This window comes from Rhododendron vialii, chromosome 8a (genome assembly GCF_030253575.1).
Source record: "Rhododendron vialii isolate Sample 1 chromosome 8a, ASM3025357v1".
Taxonomy (NCBI): domain Eukaryota; kingdom Viridiplantae; phylum Streptophyta; class Magnoliopsida; order Ericales; family Ericaceae; genus Rhododendron; species Rhododendron vialii.
In genome coordinates this window covers 2,120,800-2,147,500 of record NC_080564.1, presented here as the reverse complement: position 1 = coordinate 2,147,500, position 26,701 = coordinate 2,120,800, and the positions used below count along the sequence as shown (strand labels likewise).

General features: G+C 39.1%; 3 protein-coding genes and 1 pseudogene across 6 annotated transcripts; 1 reads left to right on the top strand and 3 right to left on the bottom strand.

The window, feature by feature from the left end:
- Positions 1 to 898: 898 nt before the first annotated feature.
- On the bottom strand, positions 899 to 3,723 carry LOC131336235 (probable L-type lectin-domain containing receptor kinase S.5). The gene is made up of 2 exons (XM_058372007.1): positions 2,442 to 3,723; positions 899 to 1,761 (listed from the first exon to the last, which is right to left on the bottom strand). The coding sequence occupies exons 1-2, from the start codon at positions 3,721 to 3,723 to the stop codon at positions 1,091 to 1,093; spliced, it is 1,953 nt and encodes a 650-aa protein (XP_058227990.1). The 3' UTR covers positions 899 to 1,090.
- Positions 3,724 to 5,740: 2,017 nt separating this feature from the next.
- Positions 5,741 to 9,211, bottom strand: LOC131298317 (microtubule-destabilizing protein 60). 3 transcript variants are annotated; one of them, XM_058323700.1, is made up of 7 exons: positions 8,475 to 9,197; positions 8,260 to 8,343; positions 7,170 to 7,211; positions 6,979 to 7,077; positions 6,488 to 6,547; positions 6,253 to 6,347; positions 5,741 to 6,148 (listed from the first exon to the last, which is right to left on the bottom strand). In XM_058323700.1, the coding sequence occupies exons 1-7, from the start codon at positions 8,508 to 8,510 to the stop codon at positions 6,076 to 6,078; spliced, it is 489 nt and encodes a 162-aa protein (XP_058179683.1). In that variant the 5' UTR covers positions 8,511 to 9,197; the 3' UTR covers positions 5,741 to 6,075. The 3 variants fall into 3 exon arrangements, with proteins under 3 accessions (XP_058179683.1, XP_058179682.1, XP_058179684.1); XM_058323699.1 differs by having other exon boundaries at positions 8,260 to 8,358; positions 8,475 to 8,585; XM_058323701.1 differs by lacking the exon at positions 6,488 to 6,547 and having other exon boundaries at positions 8,260 to 8,358; positions 8,475 to 9,211.
- A 2,863-nt stretch (positions 9,212 to 12,074) lies between these two features.
- Positions 12,075 to 15,441, bottom strand: LOC131298316 (cytochrome c oxidase assembly protein COX11, mitochondrial-like). Of its 2 annotated transcripts, XM_058323697.1 has the most exons (8): positions 15,243 to 15,440; positions 14,812 to 14,914; positions 14,336 to 14,678; positions 14,199 to 14,251; positions 13,364 to 13,436; positions 13,134 to 13,238; positions 12,493 to 12,573; positions 12,075 to 12,412 (listed from the first exon to the last, which is right to left on the bottom strand). In XM_058323697.1, exons 2-8 carry the CDS (start codon positions 14,880 to 14,882, stop codon positions 12,311 to 12,313), a joined length of 828 nt encoding a protein of 275 aa, XP_058179680.1. In that variant the 5' UTR covers positions 14,883 to 14,914; positions 15,243 to 15,440; the 3' UTR covers positions 12,075 to 12,310. The 2 variants fall into 2 exon arrangements, with proteins under 2 accessions (XP_058179680.1, XP_058179681.1); XM_058323698.1 differs by lacking the exon at positions 12,075 to 12,412 and having other exon boundaries at positions 12,505 to 12,623; positions 15,243 to 15,441.
- A 6,289-nt stretch (positions 15,442 to 21,730) lies between these two features.
- LOC131298315 (uncharacterized) lies at positions 21,731 to 25,210 on the top strand (annotated as a pseudogene).
- The last annotated feature ends 1,491 nt before the right edge of the window (positions 25,211 to 26,701 follow it).

Below are 26,701 nucleotides of genomic sequence, written 5' to 3'. Positions count from 1 at the left end.
AAGTAACTGTTCATTGCAGAGTTTGTACTATACTTCTGCAAATCAAACCTTAGCATAGATTCGCAGATTCACGAAGAGGTTTACCGTTGAAAGTGCCACTAAATTCATGGGAACATGAAACAACTTCGCAAACCGATACATCATGTCACTTCAAACTATTGTCAGAAGGGAGATGAATCCTTAGTGGATGTGCAGTGAGGAGCGCGTTGATTAAAAGAGAACAAAAGGGAAGCTTGACCAAAGGTGGTCGACGAGCAGTGCATTGGATGCGTGGGTGGTATCTCCGTGCACACCACAATGTTTACTAGGGAGGTTCATCTTTTCAAGGTGGGCTATACAATCTGCAACAGTACAGGAAGAGGCACCCGGGGAAAGGGAGTGTCGAAATAATACTGCGAGGGAAGACCACACTGTAACCACTGCTTTAGGTCACGGTATTCGTATCAGGTTACGGGCATCTCGTATAATTCTTGACAAACAATTTGCTAAAAGATGTTAGGATTGAACTTACTAGTGGAAAAGATGTTTGGATTAAACTTATTCTGTAGCTAATGAATTTTCTTGTTAAGTGTAAAATGGCTAAAAGATCTTTTGTTTGACAGTTTCAACTTAATTATCCACATTACCTTCCATTTTGTATACTGAATTAGATATTGATTACTGAACCCTAGATTCTTTTCATCTTTCGTACGAGTTTAGATTTGTAACTTCCTGTAGGTGTATGTGGTCCTCCCTGCGTGAAGCCTGATCCTAAATGGTTCGTTGAAAGGACTTCGTCTCTGTCGTACTAGCTAGCCATGCTGCTTGTAAAATTCTGAAAGAGCTTATCATTTATTTAATGATCACTGTATATACAGAGTAAAAGAGTGTCAAATCCCATAAGTGAATGGGATTACGCAAGATTATATGATGATTACAATATTTACTACGGGACTAAATGAGAATGGTACATGGAAATAGAGTATTAAACATGAGGTGCTAAAATCATGGGCTGGAATATCTTCGGTCGAGGACATGGCTGATTGTGTGCGTTCCTAATACCTCTGATGACCTTTTTCCACAAAAGCAATTGACAGCATACGAAGGCCGACTAGAATGGCGGCACATAAGACACCGGAACTAAACCTGACAAGATCTGAACAATTGCTTGAGTTTCAGGCCTTTCGCTTGGTGTTGGATGAGAACATGCCAAAGCCAAAATCAGCACCTTCTGAGCTTCCTCAGCAACATACTCATTCCCGAGCCGCTCTTCTACAGCATCCAATATACGGCCTTCTCGGTGCAAGCATCGGACCCAATCAAGCAAGAAGAGGAACTCATTGATCCTTGTTACAGGTCGCAAGCCACAAACTATTTCCAACAAGACTGCACCGAACGCATAGATATCGGACTGCTGGGTGGCTTTACCTGTCAACAAGCATTCAGGCGCAATGTAGCCCGGTGTGCCGATCACCCCATTGATGTCTATATACGAGGTCTTCTCCTTGTCTAGGGCGCGGGCGAGGCCAAAATCCCCCAGTCGAGCGTTGAAGTTAGAGTCCAGCATGATGTTGCTGGCCTTAAGGTCCCGGTGGACCACGCTCTGTTCATACTCATTATGGAGGTAGTTCAAGGCCAAGGCCACCCCAGAGATGATATTGTAACGCTGATCCCAGCTTAGTGGGTTGTTGTCAGGTGTTCTAGTGAATAGGTGTGCGTCGAGACTACCGTTCGACATGTAGTCATATACAAGTAGCAGCTTTCTTTTCTCGTGACACCATCCTGTCACAAAGAGCACTCAATTTGGATCATAAAAGTAAATATTATTTCTATGAAATATTCTAGCTGCCAATATTCTGCTCAGCAACAGAATCTTGTGGTTTTGAAGAACTCCTCAATTTGGTTCACAAAAGTAATCAACTTTAGATGTATACCATATTTGTTTGCGGTGGAGACAGTTGATGATGGTCAAGAAGTCATCCTGACCCTTCCCAGTTTTCCTAGAAAACCACTTGACGGCTGCCTCCAGATTTTCATTCTGTAGGTGGCCTTGATAAATTAAACTGAATGTATTCAGTTTTTTTTTTACTTATCAAAAAAGAAGTTTTAGCAACGAGATGAACAATAACAACGGATTTGCGATGACATTTAAATTTTTTGTCGTGAAAAGGTCGCCCAATCCCCTCTTTTTGACTTTTTCGATAGTCCATACATATTTCTTGCAACCTGATTCAAAAAAAATTGTTTTTGGCAACCAACAATTAAGCTTTGGGAACCAAAATAATTGGTCCCTAAAATGAACTTATCTCTTGTTGTGAACATTATGTGTCGTAGATCGATTATTGAAGCAAGATATTCAATTGAATGAAACATTAATTAGACTACCGGTCAATGCCATAAATCACTGCTACCATATGTAGAGCAGACTAGATGCAAATAGAAGAAGAGAAGGTTTCCCATACCAAGCAGTCGGACAAGATGTTTGTGGCGGAGACGATTGATGATGGTGAACTCTGCCAAGAACTCATCCTGACCTTTCACAGTTTCCTTAGAAAACCACTTGACGGCCACCTCCGGATTTTCATTTTCATTCTGTAGGTGGCCTCGATATACTACACCGAAACTACCCTCGCCCAACTTGTTCTTCTCGTTGAAGTTGTTGGTCGCCTTCTTCAAATCCTTGAATCGGAACTCCCTCGGGGTGTCTGGCAATCTCCTCAATGCCCCTAGGAAGACATCGGACTGTGCCACTGATCGCTTCTTGCGTAGGTAATAATAACCCGTCACTCCTACACCCATCATAAGCAGTGGAATTGCAACCCCAACTACAAGTAGAGTCTTTTTCCATAGAGTATGCTTGTACTGCGGCTCCGGAGCATTATCCGAATAGGAGTCCACCGTCAAGTTCCACCTATAGACATTGTTGTACTGCACACCATCTCCCGTGGATGCCGAGAAACCAAAGTATGAGTACTGATCCAAAACCCCGCTCAAATCAAGATTTGATTTCAAGACTGGTTTATCGGGCTTGGAGGGCGTCTCCCCATGTAACTTGGATTGTCGCGCAATGTACACCTCAATGACCTTGCTCACCCCGTCGTACTGGACCCAGGCATTGTAAAACCTGGCCTCGCCCAGTGGAGCGAGTTCAATTCCCAATGGGGTCAAAGAGGTATTAACAGTAGATATGATGCTGTTTATATTGAGCCCCACGTGGTTAGCATCCGGATCGAATGCCTGTTTGACGTTGTCGAACTCGATGGCTACTAAGCGGTTTTGCAGGGAGCCGTCGGTGTCGATATTGGTCAGGCCCAGATATTGGCCGGAACTGTTTGACGGAAGGGACAAGTGGGGGGCTAAGAAGAAGGCCAGCCCTTCGCCCGGGGTGGTATTACGGCCCAATGGGTACACGCTGAAGAGGAAGGAGGAGTTGAACGAGGCAACCCTGTCCGGGGTTTTGTTGTAACCTTGTTCCCACAACTTGAATGGTTGTTTCAACATCACTCGTCCGGACAGGTTCTCGAGTGGCACGCGCAACAAGCCCTTCTGGTAGGCCAAGTTCGGGGTCAACCGGAGTGCGCTGTGGAAGGTGGTGGCTGAGTTCTCCAGGTCGAATATATCTCTGTAGCTGTAATTGAATGGTCCGTACGTAGCAGTGAAAGTCGTGAGATTCTGGGAGGCAACCGCCGTGAAATAGAGGAGCACGGCGGCGATGATCATACGGAGCTTCACCGCAATTGCCATCAAGTACTGTCAGGATGGCCGAGAACCGTGGACAGAAAATTAGAAATGGAGATCACTGGGTTTTGGAATCAGGGAGAGGCACGGGTAAGATTCTGAGTAATGGGATTGTAATAGGCACTCTTTCTTCCACGGGCTATATAAGCAGATTGACAATTCCAACTTCGCCAGCCGTCAATTGAACAGTAGCACAAGTCCTGGTAATATACCACCTTTTGGGTAACTATACGTGTTTGTTTTAAGTAATTTAGAAGCTAAACATGCATTGGGTAGACCATGAAGGCTGCAACTTGTAAGTGCATGTAGTGGCGGAGACAATGTAGGTCCAGGGGCACGGCCCCCACTGCATTATTATTATTATTATTATTTATAGTTTTAGTTTTTCTTAAATTGAAACAGATATTTAAAATTTAAAAAACTCGTATTTGCTTTTTGTGATGTAACACTCAAACCACCGTCGTATCGCCAAAAAGTCTCAAGTCCTGGGTCGGTGGGATGGGATGTCTGAGATTCGCTGTCACCAAAATTTTTGAAATTTCATAGTGTCCCCACTGATGCATATTTTTAGTTACGCCACTGTTTGCAAGGCAGCTCAAGCATTTTAATTAATATGGTGCGGTTGGTAGCTTCAATGCTTGATCTGAATACAACAAAATGGAGGTGACGAATCCTGTTCTCTTTCGTTCAAAAAGAGCACACAGTCTTACAACTTTTCTTATACCCTACGAGGCTTTTAAATATACCAAAAAATTTAGGTGAAGAATGTCTTGTAGATCAAATTGGGTATCTGGGAGTTTTAATATAGATTGTCTGAGGACCAAATTAGTGGGTGTAAGCTCCAAAAAGCGGCATTTTTTTTTTTTGGCAATTCCATTAACAAAACATATTTTCTTTTGTATTCTTTCTTTATCGAGTTGTAATGTATTTTTATCTTTTCTAAGCGTAGCGAGTCTGTATAGGATTAAAGTGGAAGGAATTATTATTTGTAATCGAGAGCAAGTGTTTTTGAACTTTATTGGAACGGATTGATCGAGGTCTTCAGGCTGTCATCTATTGGAACCTACTGACTAATTGTGGCAGCCGTTTGGAATTTGAGGACCGGGGGGAGCTGCTGTCCCGCAGATGGATTGACGGATCGATAAATAGATGGATCGGGATGCAATTAATATAAATAGCAGCTTTTCCTATTCTGGTAGGAGCTGCTTTTGGTTTTTTCAAAGGAACGAGAGCATATACAGAGCAGCAGCGTAAAAAAAAAAGAAACATGGGTCTTTGTTAAAAAGATGGAAGGATTTGTCTACCTTTGATTCTTGGAGTTCTCATTCAGTTTTTCGAAGAAGCCACAGTCAAACTCCAAGAGATGTTCTCTACTTTCTTTCAACAAACATAGGTTCGTTCTTGGGTGGATTTCTGAAGGGTTATTGTTATTTGGAAGGCTTGAGGATTCGAGGCGGTGGCAATCAAGTACGGGGTACGGTGAACGAGGATTCGACTATCGTTCTTGAGTCAATTGTGAGGATTCTCAATTGTGTAGTAAGTTCGATTGTAACCGTACAATGTTTTTCTATAGTGCTTGATTCCGTTCATCGTTTATTCTTCGTTCATATTATTTCTTGATTATCGGTATGAAAATAGGAATTTCAGTGGGCTTGGATTTTTCTGCTATGGAAGTCTTCCACGCCATTACAAACATTGCGGCCACCTACCAAAACATTGCAGCCACGGGCTTCAACCTTGCGCAAATGGACGTAAAGTCCGGCGGGCTAATTACTTTTGTTTCTGCTAGATTGATGACAGCTTGACCCCTAGTACTCTTGTGATTGCTACGTTGTGGCCATTGATTTGTCAATTCAGATAATAGATTGGTCCATTGCACACATCCGATCATTCTAACATATGCTACTATTATTGAACATATTTTTCTGGGCGCCAAAACTCTTAATTTTAGCAAATAAATTAGAATGGATATTTCACTTTGAAGATGGGGAAGAGAACTCCTTTATGGTTTAAACAGATCAAAAAAGGAAAAGAAACCAGATTTTATTCCACATATCCAACTCTAGGCAAAATTATGAAGCCCCTGCTACATCAAACTAGTATATCTCGACACTCGGAAGTATAAACTCTAGAACATGCGATAGCTTTAATTCTACGTACATACAACTGAACTGATCAAAGAGAGAAACAACACTGAAATGAGAAAAGAGAATTTTTTTTAATTTTTTTTTTTGTAATGCAGGGCGTCCCGGGCCAAGAAGAAAAACAAACGATTGATCAGAGAAAATCTCGCGGGTGATCCATATGAGTTTTACTTAACGGGGCTTCACTGTATCGAAAATTGCACGCGATAAGGTTTTAACTGCAAGAAATTTTGCTTCCAATCATGTTTCCACTTGGCTCTCTTGGAACTGTTAAACGCCTATTTGATCTGCAAAACATAAATCGAAATATGAGAGAGAGAGAGAGAGAAAGAGAGAGGCATCGGTAAACGCTTAAGCACAAATGTTTCATAACCATATATGGAGTAGTTACCTCTGCGGAAAGAAGGGCTTGTCAAAGAAAGGCATCAACTGAGCTCTAGGAATCATCTCCTTCCGTAGCATCCGAACCTCTTCCTCCTCTATCATCTGCAACAAGTTTGAATTTTCTTGTCTCAATCAAACACCGGAAAACAAGTCGTTTTCTTGAAACTGTTTTCCATAGAAACGGAGCGTAAATAACACTTGTATGAATATGTTTGTTGTGATGTAGTAATATAACTACGTACCTTGTGTATCCTCTCGACTTGTTTCTTCTGATACTCTATGATGTAGAATTTGGTTGCAACCTGTATGTATGTAAATGCATGCGTGTCTATTGGTTATTAGAGATCGCGATTTGGCTCAAGTTCGACCTTATTGTCATAAGTTAGAGAATATGTTGTGTTTGGATTTTAAATTTGTGAAGGCAATAGACATTGAAAGAAAGGAAACTCCTTGTATATATTAACTATTAACACAAGAATCGTACAATAATTTGTACAACATGTTGACGTGTCAATGTGGGAGTGATTGCCGATTGACACGAATCAGGCACACTGTGACATATCACCATGTTGTACAACTTATTGTGCTTATTGTTGCATTAGTAGACTTTCTCTTTTATCCTTTGGCAAATCCAAAATCAAACCATACCATAAGTGTCTTCTGATGATCGATCATTACACTTGCTTTTGCTAATAAAAAAAAAGGTGTACTTTTTTTGAGGTTGAAAACTCACTTCGTAGTTAAACATCGCGCGCTTAACAGCTCTTTCCTGGGTGTGGAGCTTGAAATCCTGCGATTTGGTGTTTTCTTTCGCAGGAGTCTTTTGAGAAACCTATAGTAATGAAGAAAATGTTGTATAGTTCTGCCAATTGGTTCTACTTTCTTATTCTGCGGATTAAGGAAAAATAAGTCAGAAATATTCACCTTGCTTTTTTCAACTAGTCGCTCTTTCACCTCATCTCTTGACTGTGGAGACAATATGCCAGAAAAAGCCAACATTTTATTAAGCATCATGCATGGTAATGGTAATGGTAATGCATGCCTCACCAAACAAGAAGAAACACCATTTTCTTTGTTGGATTTTTATTTTTACTTGACTTGAGCGGTGTCTCGAACTCAATCCGTTATATGCTCTTAAACAGTTCATGATCGGATTTATTCTCCAAACACGACCCTTTTACTATTTGTTCTTTCACAAGTTAAGAATGTTGTCGACTCTTTTGCATTCTCATCTTCATGGTGAGTTTTCTGTCAATCTTCTTCTAGATCGGTGTTGGCTATCAAGTTGAATCATGTACATTCTTCTGTCCATTGTGATTGCTCTTTTCCAATTTCCTCTATTCTGTGACTTGTCGTAAGAAGGCAAATAGTTCTTAGGCATGACGCAACGGCCTTTATGGCCATAGATGTGCGCGGATCTCTGGCCATCAAAGCTATTGGAGCATGCCCAAGATCACTGGCTAATTTCCCATAGCAAAGAATGCTATGAAATTATGCACAATAGAAAGAGGCAAAAGTGACAGCGATTGTCAAGTACATGAGTGTTAACATCAACAAGCATCATAATTAAGAGTCATCGGTCGGTGTATCGTGGTGTTCCATGTCTCTTCACCATCATACATTGATGTGGGGTCCATAATATTGGTCCCCCACATGAATGAGTAGCGGTGGAGGGGCTTGTAGCAATGAATAATTTTCTAACTTAACTACTTACTGATATTAAGTCAAAACTTCAAAAAATATCCATCAGCGTGGTCATAATTTTTAAAAAAAAAAACAGCACTGTCACATACTTTTAGTTGGGTTTTGGAGTATTATGAAAAGCGATGAAAACTTATCCGGTGCTTCAGGAGCAATATTGCTCCCGGAGCTTTCCCAACTATACATTGGTGTGCAACCCACCACAAGAGTATAGGTCTTTCGAATGCATGGTGGGGAGAGCTCCAAATGCACAAGGAGAACTGATCAATAACTTCTCGAAAAAATGATATCGAATTTTTGAAGTGGATCCTACCCAAGAAGGAATTTTGTTGGCCTGATGAGGTGGACTGTATCTCACCCCTCCTCTAGCAGCAGCATTACCAGATTGAACTGCAGACTGTGACTTCACAAGCTTAAATCATCACAAAACAAGACAGAAAAAGAAATCAAAATGCCTGTCAAGATGAGTATTTCGTCGGATGAAAATTCGAAGCACAGAAATTAAGAAGCTGTGGCATGCAATTGAACCTTATGAGCAGACTTGGTTTTCGGACTAGTCTCCATGATGATTAAGTTCGGGATCAACTTAACTCAAAAACTGGCAAAGCATGTGCATGTATAAAACATGTGGGGATTTGAAGCTATATATACTCACATAATTAGTGGGTCTACTGAGAGTTTTCTGTTGCTACATCATCAGCATGTTCAGGGAATTGCATGCTTTCTTGCACCAAACTTTCTGATTAGATCTCCCTCTCATTCTACTACTTTAAGGTTGCTTCAGAGTTCCTCTTTCCACTTATTCATCAATAGCCATGCTAGTTCTATAGCTACTAGAGCTTGTTAAACTTAAACTTCATTTGACTATTTTCAAACACAGGATGTATTGCTTAAGTTGCGGCTTGTTCTGAAGCAATGTCCATATGAGGACACCACTTAATTAGGTTAACTTCCTGTTTAAAGTGTTCGAGTTTTGAGCTAATACTGCAATCAACAACTTAATCCTAGGATTGCTTGATTTTCAAGTTGGGTTCTTAGTCACCTAAGTTTGGAGTTACACAAGCACTGAATTTTCAGTATTTGGATGAAGAAACACTGCAAACTTCAAGAATTGATCACCTTAGTGAAAAAAGACAGAGAAGAAAATGAACTCAAATATTCTTTTGGCATTATAATACGACCAGATGGCCAACACATGTCTCATTAAGCTAATTTTTTGCATGGACAATCATTAATCCACAGATTGTAATCTACAAAGTAAATGACTCGAATCATCGAAATGGATCTTTAGTTGTTCCCATTGGCAAAACTGTGAGGTTTTAGTCTTCGGAAATGTAGAAGCTGGGTCCTTTAATTTTAAGCCCTGACAAAGTACTGTTCATGTCGGACTCTGTGCCTCCATCTCCCCTCAAATCTTCTGTACCAGAAATTTGGTGTACCCATGTTCCGAGTGTGTTTTTGGCCATTGAATTATTTGAACTTTCAAGGGATATAAAATTTTCAACTTGATCCAATGACCGAAAATGCATAGGAACAGAGTTACAGAGGAATTTGGGTACAGAGGACTTGAGATGACTAAGGAGTTGTTAATACTCCCTCCGTCCCTAAATAAATGTCCGGCGCGCAAACCTAGGCTTTACAAAAGATGCATGTTTTTCGTTAAAAAATCTAATTTTTTTTCACAATCTAATAGAACTCATTGATATTTATTCATTTGTGAAAAAAATTTAATTTTTTTAACGAAACAAATGCATTTTTTTAAAAGCCTGGGTTTGCACGCCAGACACTAATTTAGGGACGGAGGGAGTAGGGCATTGTCAAAAGCATTTGTTGTCAAGTCTGTTATCTAACCACAGCTGGAAAGGTAGCCTTTCGTTTCTGGGCAATTGCCTTCATCATCTAGTGAAATGAAACAGGGGCATGTCATTTAGTTAGGTCATGATTGGGAAATTTATCTGTAAATAAATGAAAATGCTTATATTTGAAGTTTGTACCCCATGAAGTTCTGTATAGGGGTGTAAACGAGTCGAGCTTAGTTATTTATTAAACGAGCATCTTTAATCGAGTCAAGCCTCCCTTAACGAGCTGAGTTTTTGTCAAACGAGCTGAGCTCCACTTAACTCGTTTAGTAAACGAGCCGAAAACTCGAGGTCAAGTTCAGCTCGTTTCCTAAACAAGCCGAGTCGAGCCGAGCCTTAACGAACCGAATTGAGCCGAGCTCGCGAACTGCTTGGTTCGTTTACAGCTAGTTCTGTGCTCCAAAACTGCATCAATAACCTGTTTATGGATCTTGGATTGTCTAAAATTTGAAGGAAATGAAATTATTAGTTCATCTTCATGTCTAACAAGACCAATGAGATAATTCTTGCAAATATCTATTCACTTTCTTTTCCTCATTTTCCACTTTATTCTAGTTTCCTGCGTTTTTTCTTTTTCCGGTGAAAGTCAACTTTGTTATTCGCAGTTAACGAGGTTTGAACTCTTTGTCAAATGCATGAAAGTACATGGTGCCTACCACTCCACCTGCTCTAATCCTGCGTTTTTCCTCCACGAAACCAATATTAGAACACAACCTTCATGGATATGTTGGTAAACCATGGGCATTCCTTAACCAACATGAAAGCTAAGTAATCCTGTAACACACAATTTTTTTTTGATTAAATTCACTCACCAACAATATTGTTTTCCACACACTTTTAGATCTAAATTTAGGAGGGCAAAAAACGTGTAATGCAAGCAGAGAAATGACACAGCAGCAGCACTTCTGTTTGGTCTCTTTTACTATTCAAATGGAAGTGACCATCTTTTGGCTTTGAATTCGAAGTTTGTATATTTTCCAGTACCAAAATCAGGTCATTTGGCAATGACGTTTTCCAAAAACCCGCATTCATTTTCTGCACAAATGTTTTTTCTTCTTTTTGGGAGTTTTGAAAAATATTAATATCATTTTTCTGGAAAAATAAGGTTGCTTCAGAGTTCCACTTTCAACTTAATTAAGAACACTAACAGTAAGCTATAGCTTCTTGATTAGTTTCGATTGCATATAGTTTAAGGTTTTTAAATTTGGGATTAAGGTAACAATCAACAACTTAATCCAATAATTGAATGGTTTTCAAGTTGGATGCTTAGTCATGTAAGTTTGGAGTTACACAAGAACAGAATTTCAGTATCTGTATGAAGAAACACAGCGAAGTTCAAGAATTGATCACCTTAATTTAAAACCAAGAAAATGAACATCGACAGAATGGAATTTACGAAGTAAATAACTCAAAATTATACATCAAAAAAATTTAGTGGTTTCCATGGGCGGAACTATGAGGTCCAGACGTTGCAAAAGACCGGAGAGAAACTGGGTCCTTAAACTTTAAGCCCTAAAAAACTGTTCATGTCGGGGTCATTATTCTACTCATAAACTGGGGCAAAGGTGATTAAGAGTTGTAACTAGTACACTTTCAGACATTTGTTGTTAAGTCTGTTATCTAACCACAGCTGGGAAGGTAGCATTTCATTTTTGAAATGAAATAGGGGCATGTCATTTAGTTAATCATAATTGAAAAATTAACCTGCAAATAATTGTATTCAACATCTTTCACTTTATTCTATTTTCCTGCATTTTGCCTCCATGAATCTAAGATTAGGACATACCGTTCATGGATAGCTCGTTAAATCATGGGCATCCCTTAACCAACATGAAAGCTATGTAATATACGCGCATGTTTGGATCTAAATTAAGGAGAGAAAAAGTGTGTACGTAATGAAAGCAGAGAAATGGCACAGCAGCTGCACTTCTGATTTGCCGTATCACACTATTGGAAGTGACTCTCTTTTGGCTTTGTATTCTCAAGTATGTAAATTTATCAGGTCATATGGCAATGACATTTTTCAAAACCTGTATTAAGTTTCTGTATAAGTACATGTTTCCATTTTTTCCGCGGTTTTCCAAAAATATCGCTAGAGTGTTACAAAATGAACGTTCTACACTTCTACTGTATAAGAATGTCCAACACCACCAACCACTAACAACATTCCCAACGCATCGAAATCCAAATTTTGGCGAGCACATGAGAGAAAAACAATGGAATGCCGAGCTAAATACGCAATCAATTGTAAGACTGAAAATCTGCAACATTTTAAACACTCTGGAATTGGAAAATTTATTGCGGCTAGCCATTAGCTCATTCTTTTGCATGTCCTCAAACAAATTCATAAGTCAAAAAGCGCTTCCACCTCGGTTCACATCAACAGTTCCTCAAAAAAATTCTGTTGACTAAACTATCAAGAATAAAAATGAGAGAATATTGTTACAGAAGCTAAATCTTATTAGAGGTACATGCGCAGATGCGAATATTGGGGGCAGTAGTCCTCTATTCTTCAGAAACCTTGAAAAAGGTATAGGACAAGATCAAGTTGTTGATACCATCCATTTTAGGATCTGTTTCAAACTCGGGGTCTATATAAAAGAATACCTATAAATGAAAATCATTAAATAAACAGCAAAAGGGCTTTATTGGAAAACGTTGCTCAAAAAAAGGAGTATGTTACTCACCGGCATATCAATCTGCTCTCCAGGAAGAAGTCGTTGCTCCTCAAAGCAGAAGCACTGGATCTTATTAAAGTACACTGCGGCCTGAAAAGCATCACAATCTAATCACTTCCTTTCTTAGGAGTTACTGGAATCTGGACAAATTGAATTCGTTTATCAAAGTAAGTTATACTCAAAGAGTTTATAGGTGTCCTTCATGAAGATTAACATTTCATATCGAGCAAGATGGCACTAAAGTTTAAAACCATGAGCCCTGGAGGCAATGTTCTAGAAGTCGCTAGGCGCTAGTCGGGCAGTCGGCCACCTTCGAGCGATTAATCGGTGCATATTCAATAGTAATCGGCGATTAATCGTTAGTCGGACCTAATCGGATAGGCCCCACCAGCGATTAATGGCCGCTTAGTCGGCAATTAATTCTTTGTTTTAGAACACTGCCTGGAGCCCAAGTTATGAAGAACCTAGAGAAACGATGAAGAAAGAAATATTATAAAAAACTTCGGTATAGTTATTTTCTTCTTTAAAGACACTTGGAACCTCATTTAATACATTCTTCGGAACTCAACCACCAAATCTGAGCTTGATGCTAGAATATTTTAATTGAACTGATTCAACAGGTTTTGTATAAGCCTAATGAGAAGTTGTACCTTCATTGGGGTAACATTGTATGTAGATACACCAGTTATAGGCGTTGAACTTCGATTCTCAGCAGTGTAAAATGCAAGCGCACTTTCTCCTGGCCTAACCCGTACCTACAGATACATCCCAGGAATCGCATATCAACACCAGGAAGCATGTATGGCTCTTGATAAATGTACATAATCCCATGTAGGTATATCCAATGCACATATAGCACACACATTATAACGTAGAGAACCTCGCGTTGGGTGGGAATAAACTTCCATGGCATTCCGTCAGCCACGTCAGCATTGAACTGCACCACAATCTCCCTGTAAACAAGAAACAATGAACTTTATGAAAACAAGTGCAGACAATAATAGAAAAAACTAATCGTCTTCGTCTATCATCTTGGAAAAACATGGAGACTAGTTTGACTTAAATCAACAACTAAGATGTTCCAGAACCATTCATAGTGCTAAATTAGTCAAGTCTCTTCAATTTCTTGGTTTAAACAAAGTTTCCGGCATAGTGAACTCTACTCCCTGACAACAAAAGGCAGAGTAACTATGGGGTTCGCACGGTTTATGTAGTGGTTCTTCAATCCTAGGCCAAAAGTAATCCGAGATAAGTATTTAGAAGCAAAGTCAAAAGAGGCAGGAGCGGACTCAGGAATTTGATCGTTATAGTGAATCACTACAGAGAATATTGGATTGGAAGAAAATGTGCAGCTTGTTTCTCCTGCTACAGTATATGTCAAACTTTCGTCCTCTTGCAGCACCCACGCTACATAAGTGAAGTGTAACAAAGAAAGAGAAACATGCTATGTTTGATTAAAAATAATAACAGTATCACTGTAAAACATATTATTCGGGATGGGTAATTAAGAAGACAAGAAATTGAGTCTTTTTATCGAGCCAATAAGGTCTAAGCCACTAGGGTGTCCCCTGGGGTGCAAAAAAGGCAAAATTGTAATCACACCTTGTAGAATTTGCTTCTTATCAACACAAAAGGAAAAGGTTTGAACATCACTATTTTACAATGTTGAGTAAAGATTTTGAATAGCTGCATTATTTAGAAGGTACAAATCACACCTGGTGGTGACTGTTCCATCTTGAGCATGCCGAGCAATCTTTTCTTCAACACTCTAAAGCATAGTAGGAACATTTATTAAGATCAACAAAAGATTACGAAAAAGTTTTACACAATAAGACATAAGATTCGGTCCCACCTCGCGCCGCTGCACAGTACCCCCATAGCCAGTAGCCTGGCAGAATCTTCTGTACAGAGGAACGGCGGCATAACTACACCCCACCATCGCAAAAACCAACCCCGTCAGATAGATAAGCATCTTATTTGATTTCTGTTCTCTTGAAGAATGAGTTGCATATTGGCGTGGTTTGTCCAAGCATGGAGTTCTCGGAGCCAAAAACTGACCACATCTACTCAATGACCCCGTACGTATTTCACATCTTGTCATAAACCCCCGATATTCGTAACCGAAATCCCACCCATTTCTAGCACCGTTAGTTCCCACAAAATTATGTATTAGCCCCGGAGCTTCAAGTGAGCACCTGTAAATCATTTTTATCATTTGAAGTTTTGAACAAACTCTAAACAAACAAGCTCAAAAAAATGCCAAAGCATGTCTTAAACTACTTGTGAAGGACAATGGTAGCATTAAAATTTCGTAAAAGTGAAGTTTACCTGAACCCATTATATGATTGATGCAAATTCTTGGAAAATTGTGGCAATCTGAAAACCTTGGACCATGACATGCCTGGGGATATCACGTTACACTCAGTAGCATCTGAAACAACCAAAAGTTCACCCAAAACTTTACTCATTTCGCAGTTGTACTTCGTTTAGTTACTGAAAATTGGTTATGCACAAGAGCTAATATCAACGGGGGAAAAAAAAAAAAAAAAGGCCCCCGAAAAAAGACGAGTGGCTTGTTGAATTCTCCAGCTTGGAGGAGCTGATAGCTCTCCATTTTCGTTGGCAACAATCAGGAAACGATGTAAAGATGCAAAATTTATAATTACTATCCCTTTTCTGGTGTTCTTCTTGGAAACCAAAGAAAGTTGGAAAAGCAAGATCGGCAGAAGAAATAATAGTTGGAGAGGGTAATCGAATACCTCTTTCTTGGTGTAGTGAAACCCAGATCCTGAAAACCCTTTCCAATCCGCGAGCGGAAGAACCAGAGAGCAGTTCAGAGAGAGGAGTCTGGGAGAGAGAGAGAGACGTGGATACTGGAGCTGCTGTGCAATCCGAGTTGCTGAGATTGTGCCTCGTCGTTCAGCCCATTTTAGCTCGTAAAAGAACGGCCCAATGCAAAATGGTTAGCCGGTTACGGAGCCAAATTTAACCCGTGATGAGAACTGCCCAGTTGCCACGCCTCACCGTTTTTATCCGCTGGCCCCGTAAATTAGGCTCGGGTCCAAATTAGTCCCCTGGCATAATATTATCGCTATCCGATATAGTCACTGCCCATTATTTTCAAACAAAAATATCTCTTGAGTCACATATACAGTTCACATATACGATTTACATCGTTCACAATTTGCATAGTTCTCAGGGGCAAAAAAGTCATTAAGCAACAGAACAAAATTTATCCAGCAACAATTTTCAAAGTTGTGATGAAACCAAAGCTAAATAGTAGGACGGGCCTCTAATTTGTTTTTGTTTTTTTTGGTACATCAGAAATTCACTAGATAAAAGAGTTAAAATAGAAATAATTTTGTTTAAAGTGATGGTTGAGTTTGGGATGTCAAAAGATTTAATTTTGAAAAGATGAGAAAATGATTTTTGTTGATTTTTACCAAGTTTTTGGAGAAATAATTTATTCGATGATAATAATTGAGAACGTAAAAACATATAGATTGGATATCAAAATAATCTGTTTAGGAAAAAACTAAAATTTAGAAAACTTTAGTATAATAATTGTATTTGGGACGAAATGATCAAACAAACTTTGAGCCGGAGTTTGTAAGAGATTTGGAAAGCACAAGAAATAAATTGAAAAGCGTTTCTTTTACTACATTCCAAAAACCACCTACAGAAAACAAAACACAAATTGCAGACTTCCAATTATCATCTAAAAAATGCTAGCGCCACAAACTATTACACAATGACAAAGGTGCCGTTCCGCTCTCTTTTTCAATCTTCTTTTTTAAAAAGAAAGTAATTTTAAGTTTAAATATAATGAAAATGCAAAAAAAAATTTAATTTTTTTTGCACCGTTTAAAAGATCTCAATGAGATCTATCAAATAAGATTCATATTGGTAACAAAATTATTTGCTTTAAACACATGATTTTTGGATTTGAAATTGAGCACTTTTATTTTCAAAAAGTTCTTTTTTTTAGAAACTAGAACACTCCCAAATATCTACACAAACGCACTCGCATGCATTGCTGCCACATTAGAGGTTTCGTAGTGTGTGCGGGACGCATAGTACATGCAAGTGTGCTTGTGGAGACAAGATACTCTGTGTCGAAAATTTCTGTGTCTATGTGTCAAGAAGCTTTTTAGCTGTTGAATTTAAAACATAAAAAAAAAAAAAAAAAACACAATCCAACGGCGAAACAATTTCTCGACACAAAAGTACAAGTATTTTCAAGATTGAGGAGATCAGACTGTGTTTGTGGTACTCATCGAAGAAATGGACATTAGGCCCATTTCATTTGCCACGAGGCCAACTAGAGTGGATCCACACGATCGGTGATTCGGTATCTCGGGTCCAATCCCATCTACTAGACTTTTCTAGACGTTACTGGACTCTTCTGAGTCACCTAACCCTCACAAAAACTCTCTTCTTCTTCTTCTTCTTCATCTTCTTCCAACCTTCCGAACTTTCTCTCTGCAAATTCCCCGCACCTCTCTTATCTCTCCTCTCTCTCTCTACGCGAACATAAGTGTAGATATCTAGTATACAGTATATCTCCGTAGAACGAATCGAAGGAAGTAGAGAAGATGTTCGGAGTGGTATTCCCAAACCGGAGTTTCCCTATGGACATATCCAGCTTCACTCAGATCGACCCCACCCACTGGCTCCTCGACATGAACACATTCGTCGGTAACTTCTCCACTCTCTCTGTCTCTCTACAAACAGTCTCAATTTAACCTCACCCACCGCCTAACTCTACTCAGGGCCAGCCCTGCCATTTTGGGGCCCTTACTGAATTTAACAAAGTTATGTTTTTTTTTTTTAAAATATATTTTACAAACAAACTGATTGTTGTAAAAAGATAAGGTGATTTCAAAAACGTAGAAGTATTAGATTCGGGGAAAAAAAAATCCCAAATAATTGTATGTATCGTTACAAAGAGGGGAGTGATGAAAGTGTTTTTTAGTGATTCTACTATTATGATTATGTGCAGGGGAGGCGTACGATTCAATCCGTGAATTCTGCATATTCCTCCTAAACGGCCTCACTCTACCACCAGACAAAGCCCTAGCAGTCTACATCCAGTCCCCCGGCTCCCCCTTCCTCTACTGCGGTGCTGTCACCGTCTCCCGCCCCTCGGCAGTCCTGACACTGCCGTGGCCGGATCCTGGTGGCCAGATGCAGCTCACAGCTGCCGACTCCGCCCCGATATCTGCCAAAATCGGCGTATCTGTAGAGGACCTCAATACCCTACCCTCTCTTGATGTTGCCGCTGAGAAGAGGATTGAGCATTTGGCTTTGAAAGTGGGGGAGAATTTGTTCAATTTTATGCAGTCGTTTTGTGGGGTTGATGGGAGCAAGCTTGTTGTGCCCATGGATATATTGGATAGGTGGTTCAAGAAGTTTCAAGAGCGGGCTAAGCGTGACCCGGATTATCTCAAGGGTTTTGCTTTGTAGCTTTGGAGGTATACACAATTTATATTTGGCCATCAGTGCTTGTGCTTATGTCTCAGTTTTTTTTCTTGTTTTTAACGTTGTAGGTTTTGTTTGTTCACTTGATTATGCGGTAATTAGAAGAGTCGTTTTCTTGCTATGATTTGTGGGCTGTGTTAACTGCAGGAACTTGTTATTAGTGTTTAAGAGATTGGTCCGACTTCTTTAAATATTACCTCCAAAATGATTATACAAGCATGTGGCCTCAACATGCCAGTTAATTTTGAGTCGGAAGTTTTAACATCGTATTGTACTCATAGTTATGATTTCAGAGGTTTCGGATAGGACTCCCAATTTGACTGATATTCCTTTTGCTTGGGTCAAAAGTGCATTTTGTTTAACTGTCATTTCTATGTTTGTTATCCACTTTATGTCCAATAGTGGTCTAATTATACCGAGAACTTCTATTTGAAGCTAGGCGGCTTCTCTACTCATTGCCACTTGTTTTTGAGTTGGATTCTTTAATCTTGAAATTTTTTGTTGGAGAATTCTTCATACCAAAAGTTAGCCCACTGGGTTCATGCCCTTCCATCCTTATTTGATGCTGTTTGGACGAAATGAATGAACCCATCTCCCATTTGCTTATGACTTAGATTTGTGGGCAGAATTAGGCGAAACAAGTCCTGTTGTGATGCAACCTCCTTGCATAATATTTCGTTCAGTTTTGTGTTCCTGCAGTACTTCCTCAAATAACCACCCCCTTATGCTGCTGGAAATTTTTGAATTTCGATAGGATGTGTTGTGGACCCTTCTGGCTAATCCCAATTGATTGGTTCTTAAGCCTTGGTTTCATTTGGTTTGGTTTGGTTTATATTTGAAGGAAGTTGTATGTAGAGCAACCTTTCTGTCTTGGAAATTCAGCACATTGTGGTTGTTTAGGATTATGTCCTCATATTTCTGCGCCAAAATGTGTTATATAGAGATATTTTTTAGATCCATGTTTGTGAAGTCGTAACTTAAAGTTATGCAATTCATAGCCCTTTGTTTTCTGGATCAAGACGAATGCTTGTTGAGTCGAATCATGAGAATTAGCTAGTTTCTGAGATAGAAAAGACTGTACACTCTTCCTCCGTTGCACAAAATGTTGAAATATGGAAAGGTCGTATGGTGTTTGCTCCTGTGCTTTGGGGACTTGTTCACAAGAACATGTGCAAGTCCATTTGAGTATCAACGAGGATTTCTTGTTAAATATTGCAAGGAGACCATGGATAGATTGGATGAATAAAGTAAGGATTCTCAAAATGAATTTTAGTAGGTTGGATTTGAGGCTTTGTTGTTTTGAGTCCTATATTCGTGTCTATCCTTAGTGGGTGGGTAATAGCTGTTAATGGTTCAAAAGATCATACAGCTGAAGTGAATTTGTCTAAGTTACCAATCTGAAGTAATCAGTATAAACGTTGTAGTGTGTTGGAAATTTGAACATGAAAATAGATATGTGATAGGAATTCATTCATTGGAGTCTGGGAGTGGGAGGACAAATCAATGACAGCTGCTTTTCTGTTTCAAGTACATCCAACATGAGTTTGACATTGGGGTATGAGGATTGTGCGTCATGTTCTTTTTATACGCTCCATTTTTGTGTTGATATAGTGTTTTTCCATTCAAGAATGGTGAAATATGATGGTATGGTTGTAAAATATAGTAACTTGTGCCCAAGTCTTGCTTTAGCGGCCTTCATATACGTAAGGGAGTTTTACATGCTACATTTTCTTATGTTCATCGTTCATCCCACTTTACAGAGGCTTATGCCAAGAGCTTTAAAGGGGATATTGTCACCTATCTTGTTTGATCATTTTTGGTTGTGTTTTGCTTTTGTTTCAGTGTATTCTCCCATTTTCAGTGTTTTGCTTCTCAATAAAGTCATCTGCCAATGGTACCCTTGTGAAGCGAAGTACCGCATTGCTTAGGTACAAAAGTAATATGAAGAATATAAGTGTGAGGGCACCATCACTTCAATAGCTAGCTTTTGGGGTTGAGTTCTACCCAAGACTGTGTCACAACCCTCGTACTTTTCTGTCATTTTCCAGTCCAATGGCATCTTGCATTGCCATCTTTGTTCCATGGGCAGCTGATGCCTGGTCACTTACTACTCAAGTTCTGCAGTTGTTTTAAGCGGTCATCTGCATGTGTTTTCATGAATTCTTTATCATTTGAAGGGAGAACACTTATTCCCCATAACTGAAGCTGGCCCGAAGTGTCCAACAAAATTTCTTTTTACGAATTTAAGACTTCTTGCCATCCTAAACTAGAAGGAAGAACTTGAAAATACCTACTTGCTCAATAACTCCGCATTGGTTCAATAAAACCTCATTTCCAAGTACATCCCGGTCTACTTGTAGAACTTTAATATTTGTCTTAGTACTGACCCTTGTCTACAAGCTGACTATTTAGCATATCGGTACAATTACAGAGGCTTGCCACATTATCTGTCGTATAATGGCTTCCTGATAAAACTTTCTTGTCATTCTATTTCATGGGATTTTCTAGCAGATGTAGTTGGACTTCTGAAAAACCAGTTTCTTGTGCATGCAGGAGCTGTTATTGGAAACAAATTGTTTCTTTATTTCTATAGCCCATTTGAGTTTCTGTATAACAATTACAGTGTCTATAAACCATTTATCTGGTTTGACTTGTGCAGAAGTTGAAACTGACCTTGATGGTGGAGATACAAGATATCATGATATTTTCCCATCCAAACTAGCTGAGTTCTTGGAAAGTTTCACCGCGATGACTGGTTGACGTAGGAGAAGTTAAAGCGGACATTCGACTACCATGCTATGTTTTCATATCAGAAGTGTATTTGGAAGGTTTTAGTGCTTTTCCATAGGGGTTGATTGTGGGGTTCATCGATATTTGAAGAAAGAAAGAATTCTGGGATGATGCGGATGCAACATGAAATCTTATGTATCTAGGCAGGTTCTTTTTTGTTTTTGTTTTTTTGACCGAGGGTGTTCGGCGATTAATTTTTACCCCGTGAACATGTAATCCCCCGTGTAAGTACAGATTTTTCTCTTGAGTGTGTCGGAGCCTAGTCGTTCATTTTATACGTTTCCATGTGTTTCTTATCTATCGAAAGAATTACTATGATGTCGAAATTCATGTAAAAGAATTATATTTGTCATAAGAAAAATAAATGGATTGTAAATTTCTCTTCTAACAAACATGATTTGGTATAATTCTCATCGGTATTTGATTAAATTAAATTTGCAAGGGCTATAAAATATATTAGGATATACAAATTGAAAAATGAAGGAAACAACCAAGTTGTTCACTTCATATTACTTTTATTTTAATTAATTAAGTGTTTTCATGGACGATAAACGTGTTAGGATATAGAAAATGAACATACAACTGATTTGGTCAATTTTTGTTTTTTTAATATAATTATCAAATTTGTTTAACCTCAATTGAGTAATCACATTAGATCTTTGTCACCCCACAAATTCTCAGTAATTGAAGTTTATCTATTTGTCATGGCAAATTGTGAGATTTTAGAATGATCGTTTTTTAACTAATACCTACATCAATAATAATTGTTTGAATGTTATCCTAATTCCTTTTTATCAAATTAAAAAATAGGTCTTATTTTCTTTACTTTATTTCAATATTTTTTAAGAACGGTTTTAATAGAAATTCAAAGAACGGTTTTTTCTTCACGAGAACCGGTTCGAACCCATTGGAAGCGGTTGCCCTAACCTAATAACCGGTTCGAACCCCTTCATTTTCCCTCCCTTCCACTGCCGCGACCAAAGAGAGTCAACACTGACTCTCTCTCTCTCTCTCTCTCTCTCTCTCTCTCTCTCTCACACCTTGATCCGCCATCTCCTCCTGACTCCACCATCTTCCACCAGTAGCACCGCCACCCTCCACTGCAAGTCTCGCCATCCCAGATTCGATACCGTTGGTGAGTGTTGATTCCTTTGTTTTCCGTATTTACGGTCTTAGCTAGGGTTTTGAGTTAGACTTCTGCGGTGACTCGAAATCCGTATTGGAGGTTTGCTTTTTAATTTGATTTAGCTTTTTTTTTTCCTGCTAGTGTCCGAGTATCTGATTTAATGTGTCCACGTGGCGAGTTTTGTATTCTCTCTTAAGGTTTTTTGTGTTGTTCCTAAACAGAAACACAAGTTTTCAATTGTTGTATGGATATTCGGATGCTTTCTTAGTTAAAGAATCCGATATCATTTTGGCAAAATCAGAAGTGGTTTATTAAGGTTTTGTTGGGAAAATTAAGGTTTTTGTTGGTTTATCCAGTTCTTTACTCTTTAATTGTGCTGACACCATGGTTATTTATCTTGCCCTCGGTATTGAAGAACAAGAATACTTGATAGTTTGTGTTTAGGCCTTTATGTTCAATTACGTGAATATCTGATATTTATTCGGGCTCTCTGGGGATTTATTTGATGAATCGTGAGAATTCCTTATTGATAGAATTGAACTTCATGAAATTTGGGGAGAAGCGGTTGCTGTAATAACTAATAAGTCATTTTAGTTTGAAAATCATGTCTTTCAGCTGAACTAGTCATATTGATGGTTAAAACATCATGAACATGATATGCTGCAAAATTTAGGGCTAAACTAGAATATTTTTTTATTGATTTTGGGCATAGGGCACTATTTGCTTGTTCCAATTTAGCTTCACTTTGTTGTTTCATTACGATAATTCTTGATGTTATTTCTTCGTCTTCATGTACTTTCTTTTTTAATCAAAAGCAGGGACTACTTATTTCGTATTTTGTTGCTGGAGTTTAAGTGGATGTGAAATCAAAATATGGCAGAATGAAGGAAGTTTATTACTCCTTGTCCTGTTATGGCAGTAATGATTATGATAATGGTACTTGCTTATGATAATTGAGCAAGTGTTGGTTTTTGAGAGCCCCTTGATGAGGAATGGGGACACCCCCGTTAACCTCATTTCACGAGCCTTCACTGCATCCGCTTTCGTATTTTTTTGCTGGAGTTTAAGTGGATGTGAAATCAAAATATGGTAGAATGAAGGAATTTTGTTGCTCCTTGTCCTGTTATGGCAGTAATGATTATGATAATGGTACTTGTTTATGATAATTGAGCAAGTGTTGGTTTTTTAGAGCCCGTTGAGGAGGAATGGGGACACCCCCATTAACCTCATTTCATGAGCCTTCACTGTATCCACTTTCGTATTTTTTTTGCTGGAGTTTAAGTGGATGTGAAATCAAAATATGGTAGGACGAAGGAAGTTTATTGCTCCCTGTCCTTTTATGGCAGTAATGATTATGATATTGGTACTTGCTTATGATAATTGAGGAAGTGTTGGTTTTTGAGATTTCATTTGATCATGTTTCATGAGAATCCTATGGGTTGAAGGACTGGTTTTCAGTTAACTCGTACGATGAGATAAGAAAAAATTTGGATTCTATCTTTTTTGGTATGTATGTAGTCACTTTCGAATCTGAAGCTATATGCTCTTAAATTTTCTCTTGGATGCTTTGGTTAACAGCCATGGCCGAGGAAGCAGGTATGTTCGTGGTTCATCTAACCATCGGTAGTGTTCTATGTTGCAAATGTGCTATTCCGATGGCACCAAATGCTGCCAATATGTGCGTGAAGTGCTTGCGTTCTGAAGTTGACATCACAGAAGGTTTACAGAAAAATGTCATTATAATCCATTGCCCAGAGTGTGACACCTACTTGCAGCCGCCAAGAACTTGGATTAGAGCCCAACTAGAATCGAAGGAGCTCTTGACGTTCTGCGTGAAGAGATTGAAGAACTTGAACAAAGTAAGGCTAGTACATGCTGAATTCATTTGGACTGAACCTCACTCTAAGAGGATTGAAGTCAAGCTTAAAGTTCAGAAAGAGGTCCTCAATGGAGCAATACTTGAATAGACATATACGGTTGAGTACGTTGTTCATGACCAAATGTGTGAATCTTGTACTAGGGTCCAAGCCAACCCTGACCAGTGGGTGGCTGCTGTACAACTGCGGCAACATGTTTCTCACAGGCAGACTTTCTTCTATTTGGAGCAGCTTATTCTTAGGCACGATGCTGCAGTCAGAGCCATAAGAATCAAGCAAATGGATCGGGGAATAGATGTTTTTTCGGGAATCGTAGTCATGCTGTCAAGTTTGTGGAGTTTCTGGGAAAAGTTGCTCCAATTAAGAGTCGTCATGACAAACAACTTGTTTCTCATTATACCAAGAGCAATAACTACAATTACAAGTTCACTTTCTCCGTTGAAATCTGCCCAGTATGCCGTGAGGATCTGATCTGCCTCCTGCCGAAAGCTGCTATTAGATTGGGAAATCTTGGTCCACTTGTCATTTGCACAAAAGTGACCAACAACGTTGATTTGCTGGATCCCATTACCCTTAGGCACTGTTTCTTGGATGCCGATCAGTATTGGCGGACATCTTTTAAGTCTCTGCTTTCTAGTAGGCAGCTTGTGGAATATATTGTATTGGATGTGGAGATTGTTGCTGCTGAAGTTAATGTCGGTGGGTCAAAGTATGCTTTAGTTGATGCTCAAGTTGCTCATGTACCAGATTTTGGAAAAAATGACACGATTTTCAATGTGAGGACACATTTGGCCATCTTTTAAACCTGGGGATTATGCTCTTGGATTTGACTTGCATGGAGCTAACAGTAATGATATTAAACTCGACAAGTACAAGATTATGGTTGTCCCTGATGTGATTTTGATGAAAAAGAGCTATGAAGAGAAGCGACAGAGGAAACGTGGGAAGCCTTGTGCATGGAAGCTTAAGTCTCTTGGCATGGAAGTTGATGATACTACAACCAAAGGAAGAAATGAGGAGGAAAAGAGGGATTCAGAGTACGAACAGTTCTTGAGAGACTTGGAAGAGAATCCTGAAATGAGGTTTAATATATCGCTATATCATAATGAGGAATACCAGCCATCGGAAATGGCCTCTGTGACTGATGGGGAGGATCTGCCTTCTGTGCCTTTGGATGAGTTGCTTGCTGATCTTGATTTAAGTGATGAGGAAGATGGCGAAAGTAGCATGAGAGAGTGAACTGAAGCAGCAGGTTTTATTAATTAAAGAGTTTTCAACATCTCATCAAAAGTTTGTTGGTATGAGATTTCTGCTATCTTTTTTATTCTGTTCTTGTTGTGTTTCTCTTCCTCATTATTCTTATATGGAACTAGAAGAGTTTCTTTCTAAGCTTGTTAATGACTTTATGCACATGTGGGAAGTGGTATTTTATGAGAGTGTTCTTTTCACAGTAGACTGTGTAATGCTCGTGCTTCCAAGACTTTTGATCTTAAATGTTAAGAAATGCGTTACATCAAAAAAGCATAAATAAGAGATCTTTATTTTATGTAGGTTTTTTTAATAGGCAAAAATCAGAATGTTAGAAGAGTTAGATTAGCACATTGGAAGAGAGGTTAACGCGAAAATCAGATTGTTAGAATAGTTAGATTAACACATTGAAAGAGAGGTTAACTCTTGACACCTTTTCCCCTGGCACCTAAGTGCACACCTGATGACGCTGGGCTAAAGGTCTCTTGGCTGTGTCTAAAAGCATAATCAAATTCGTATGGAAAGTTTATGCATTATGGGCGTAGTTATCTTCATTACAAAGCCATTAAATCAACATCTTCCAGATAAGTGGATGGGTATTTTTTTTTTTACCATTGTGATGGTTTTCATACTCTCTGTATGTTTCTGATGGTGTGTTTCTAGACTAATTTGTGCATTACACAAGTTGATCCTTTAGGTAGGATCAACTTGGTGAACTAAATATTACGGGCATGGGGATGATTTTCAAGCATAGAACTGTGTAACTGAACCCAGAACGAAACAGTTCTCAAGTTTGAAACTAAAGGGATCGCTTTCATTCTTGGAAGCACTATGAGTTGAAATTCCACTTGTAGCAGGTCATGTCCAACCTAAATTTGAGGCAAACTTGGAAATTTTCTGCTCAAACCAGAACGTACACCAAGAAACTATTCAACGTTATGTGGAACATCAACTATTATCAAGACTAGTTAGGAAACTCTTCTACATTATGTGGTACAACAAATTTTACCAAGAATCGTTAGGCCTCTGGACCGGAGCAGTAACCTGGCAATTGGGTAGCTGATCAGACGGGCCTAAGTAGGATTTCGGGCCACAGAGCGAGTAACCTAAGTTGGATTTCAGGCCACGGAGCTAGTAACCCGGCAATTGGGTAGCTGATCAGACAGACCTAAGTAGGATTTCGGGCCAGTGGGCGAGTAACCCGGCAATTGGGTAGCTGATCAGACGACTGGCATCCGGCTTGTACCGCTAGCATTTTTGCATTTGAAGATGTGGGGTTGAATAATTTGAACATGACAAGTTAAGTTAACAAGAAGTAGAAAATTTTCACTTTCAGGTCATTGAATCTGACTGCGAATGGAAATATGGCTAATATGAGCTCATATTTTTTTTTAAATTACCGGATGTCCGCGCCAACTTGAGCGCACCCCGACCACCCTGACTAATTCCGGGGCTCTAAAATTAATGACTGGGCAAACCCTCAAGTGACACCGAGGTTTGAAATGTTATTTCATTTCTAATTCGCACTTGCCAAATCCCTTGGGTTAATATGAACTCATATTTTCTAAGTACCTATACGAGAAATGGTGTTTTTGAAAACCTTTTAGTAATTGGGGAAGTTTGTCCTCTTCATTTCAAAACTCATTTTTGCATATCCACTGGCGTATTCACAACCTTAACAACCAAGAATCCAACA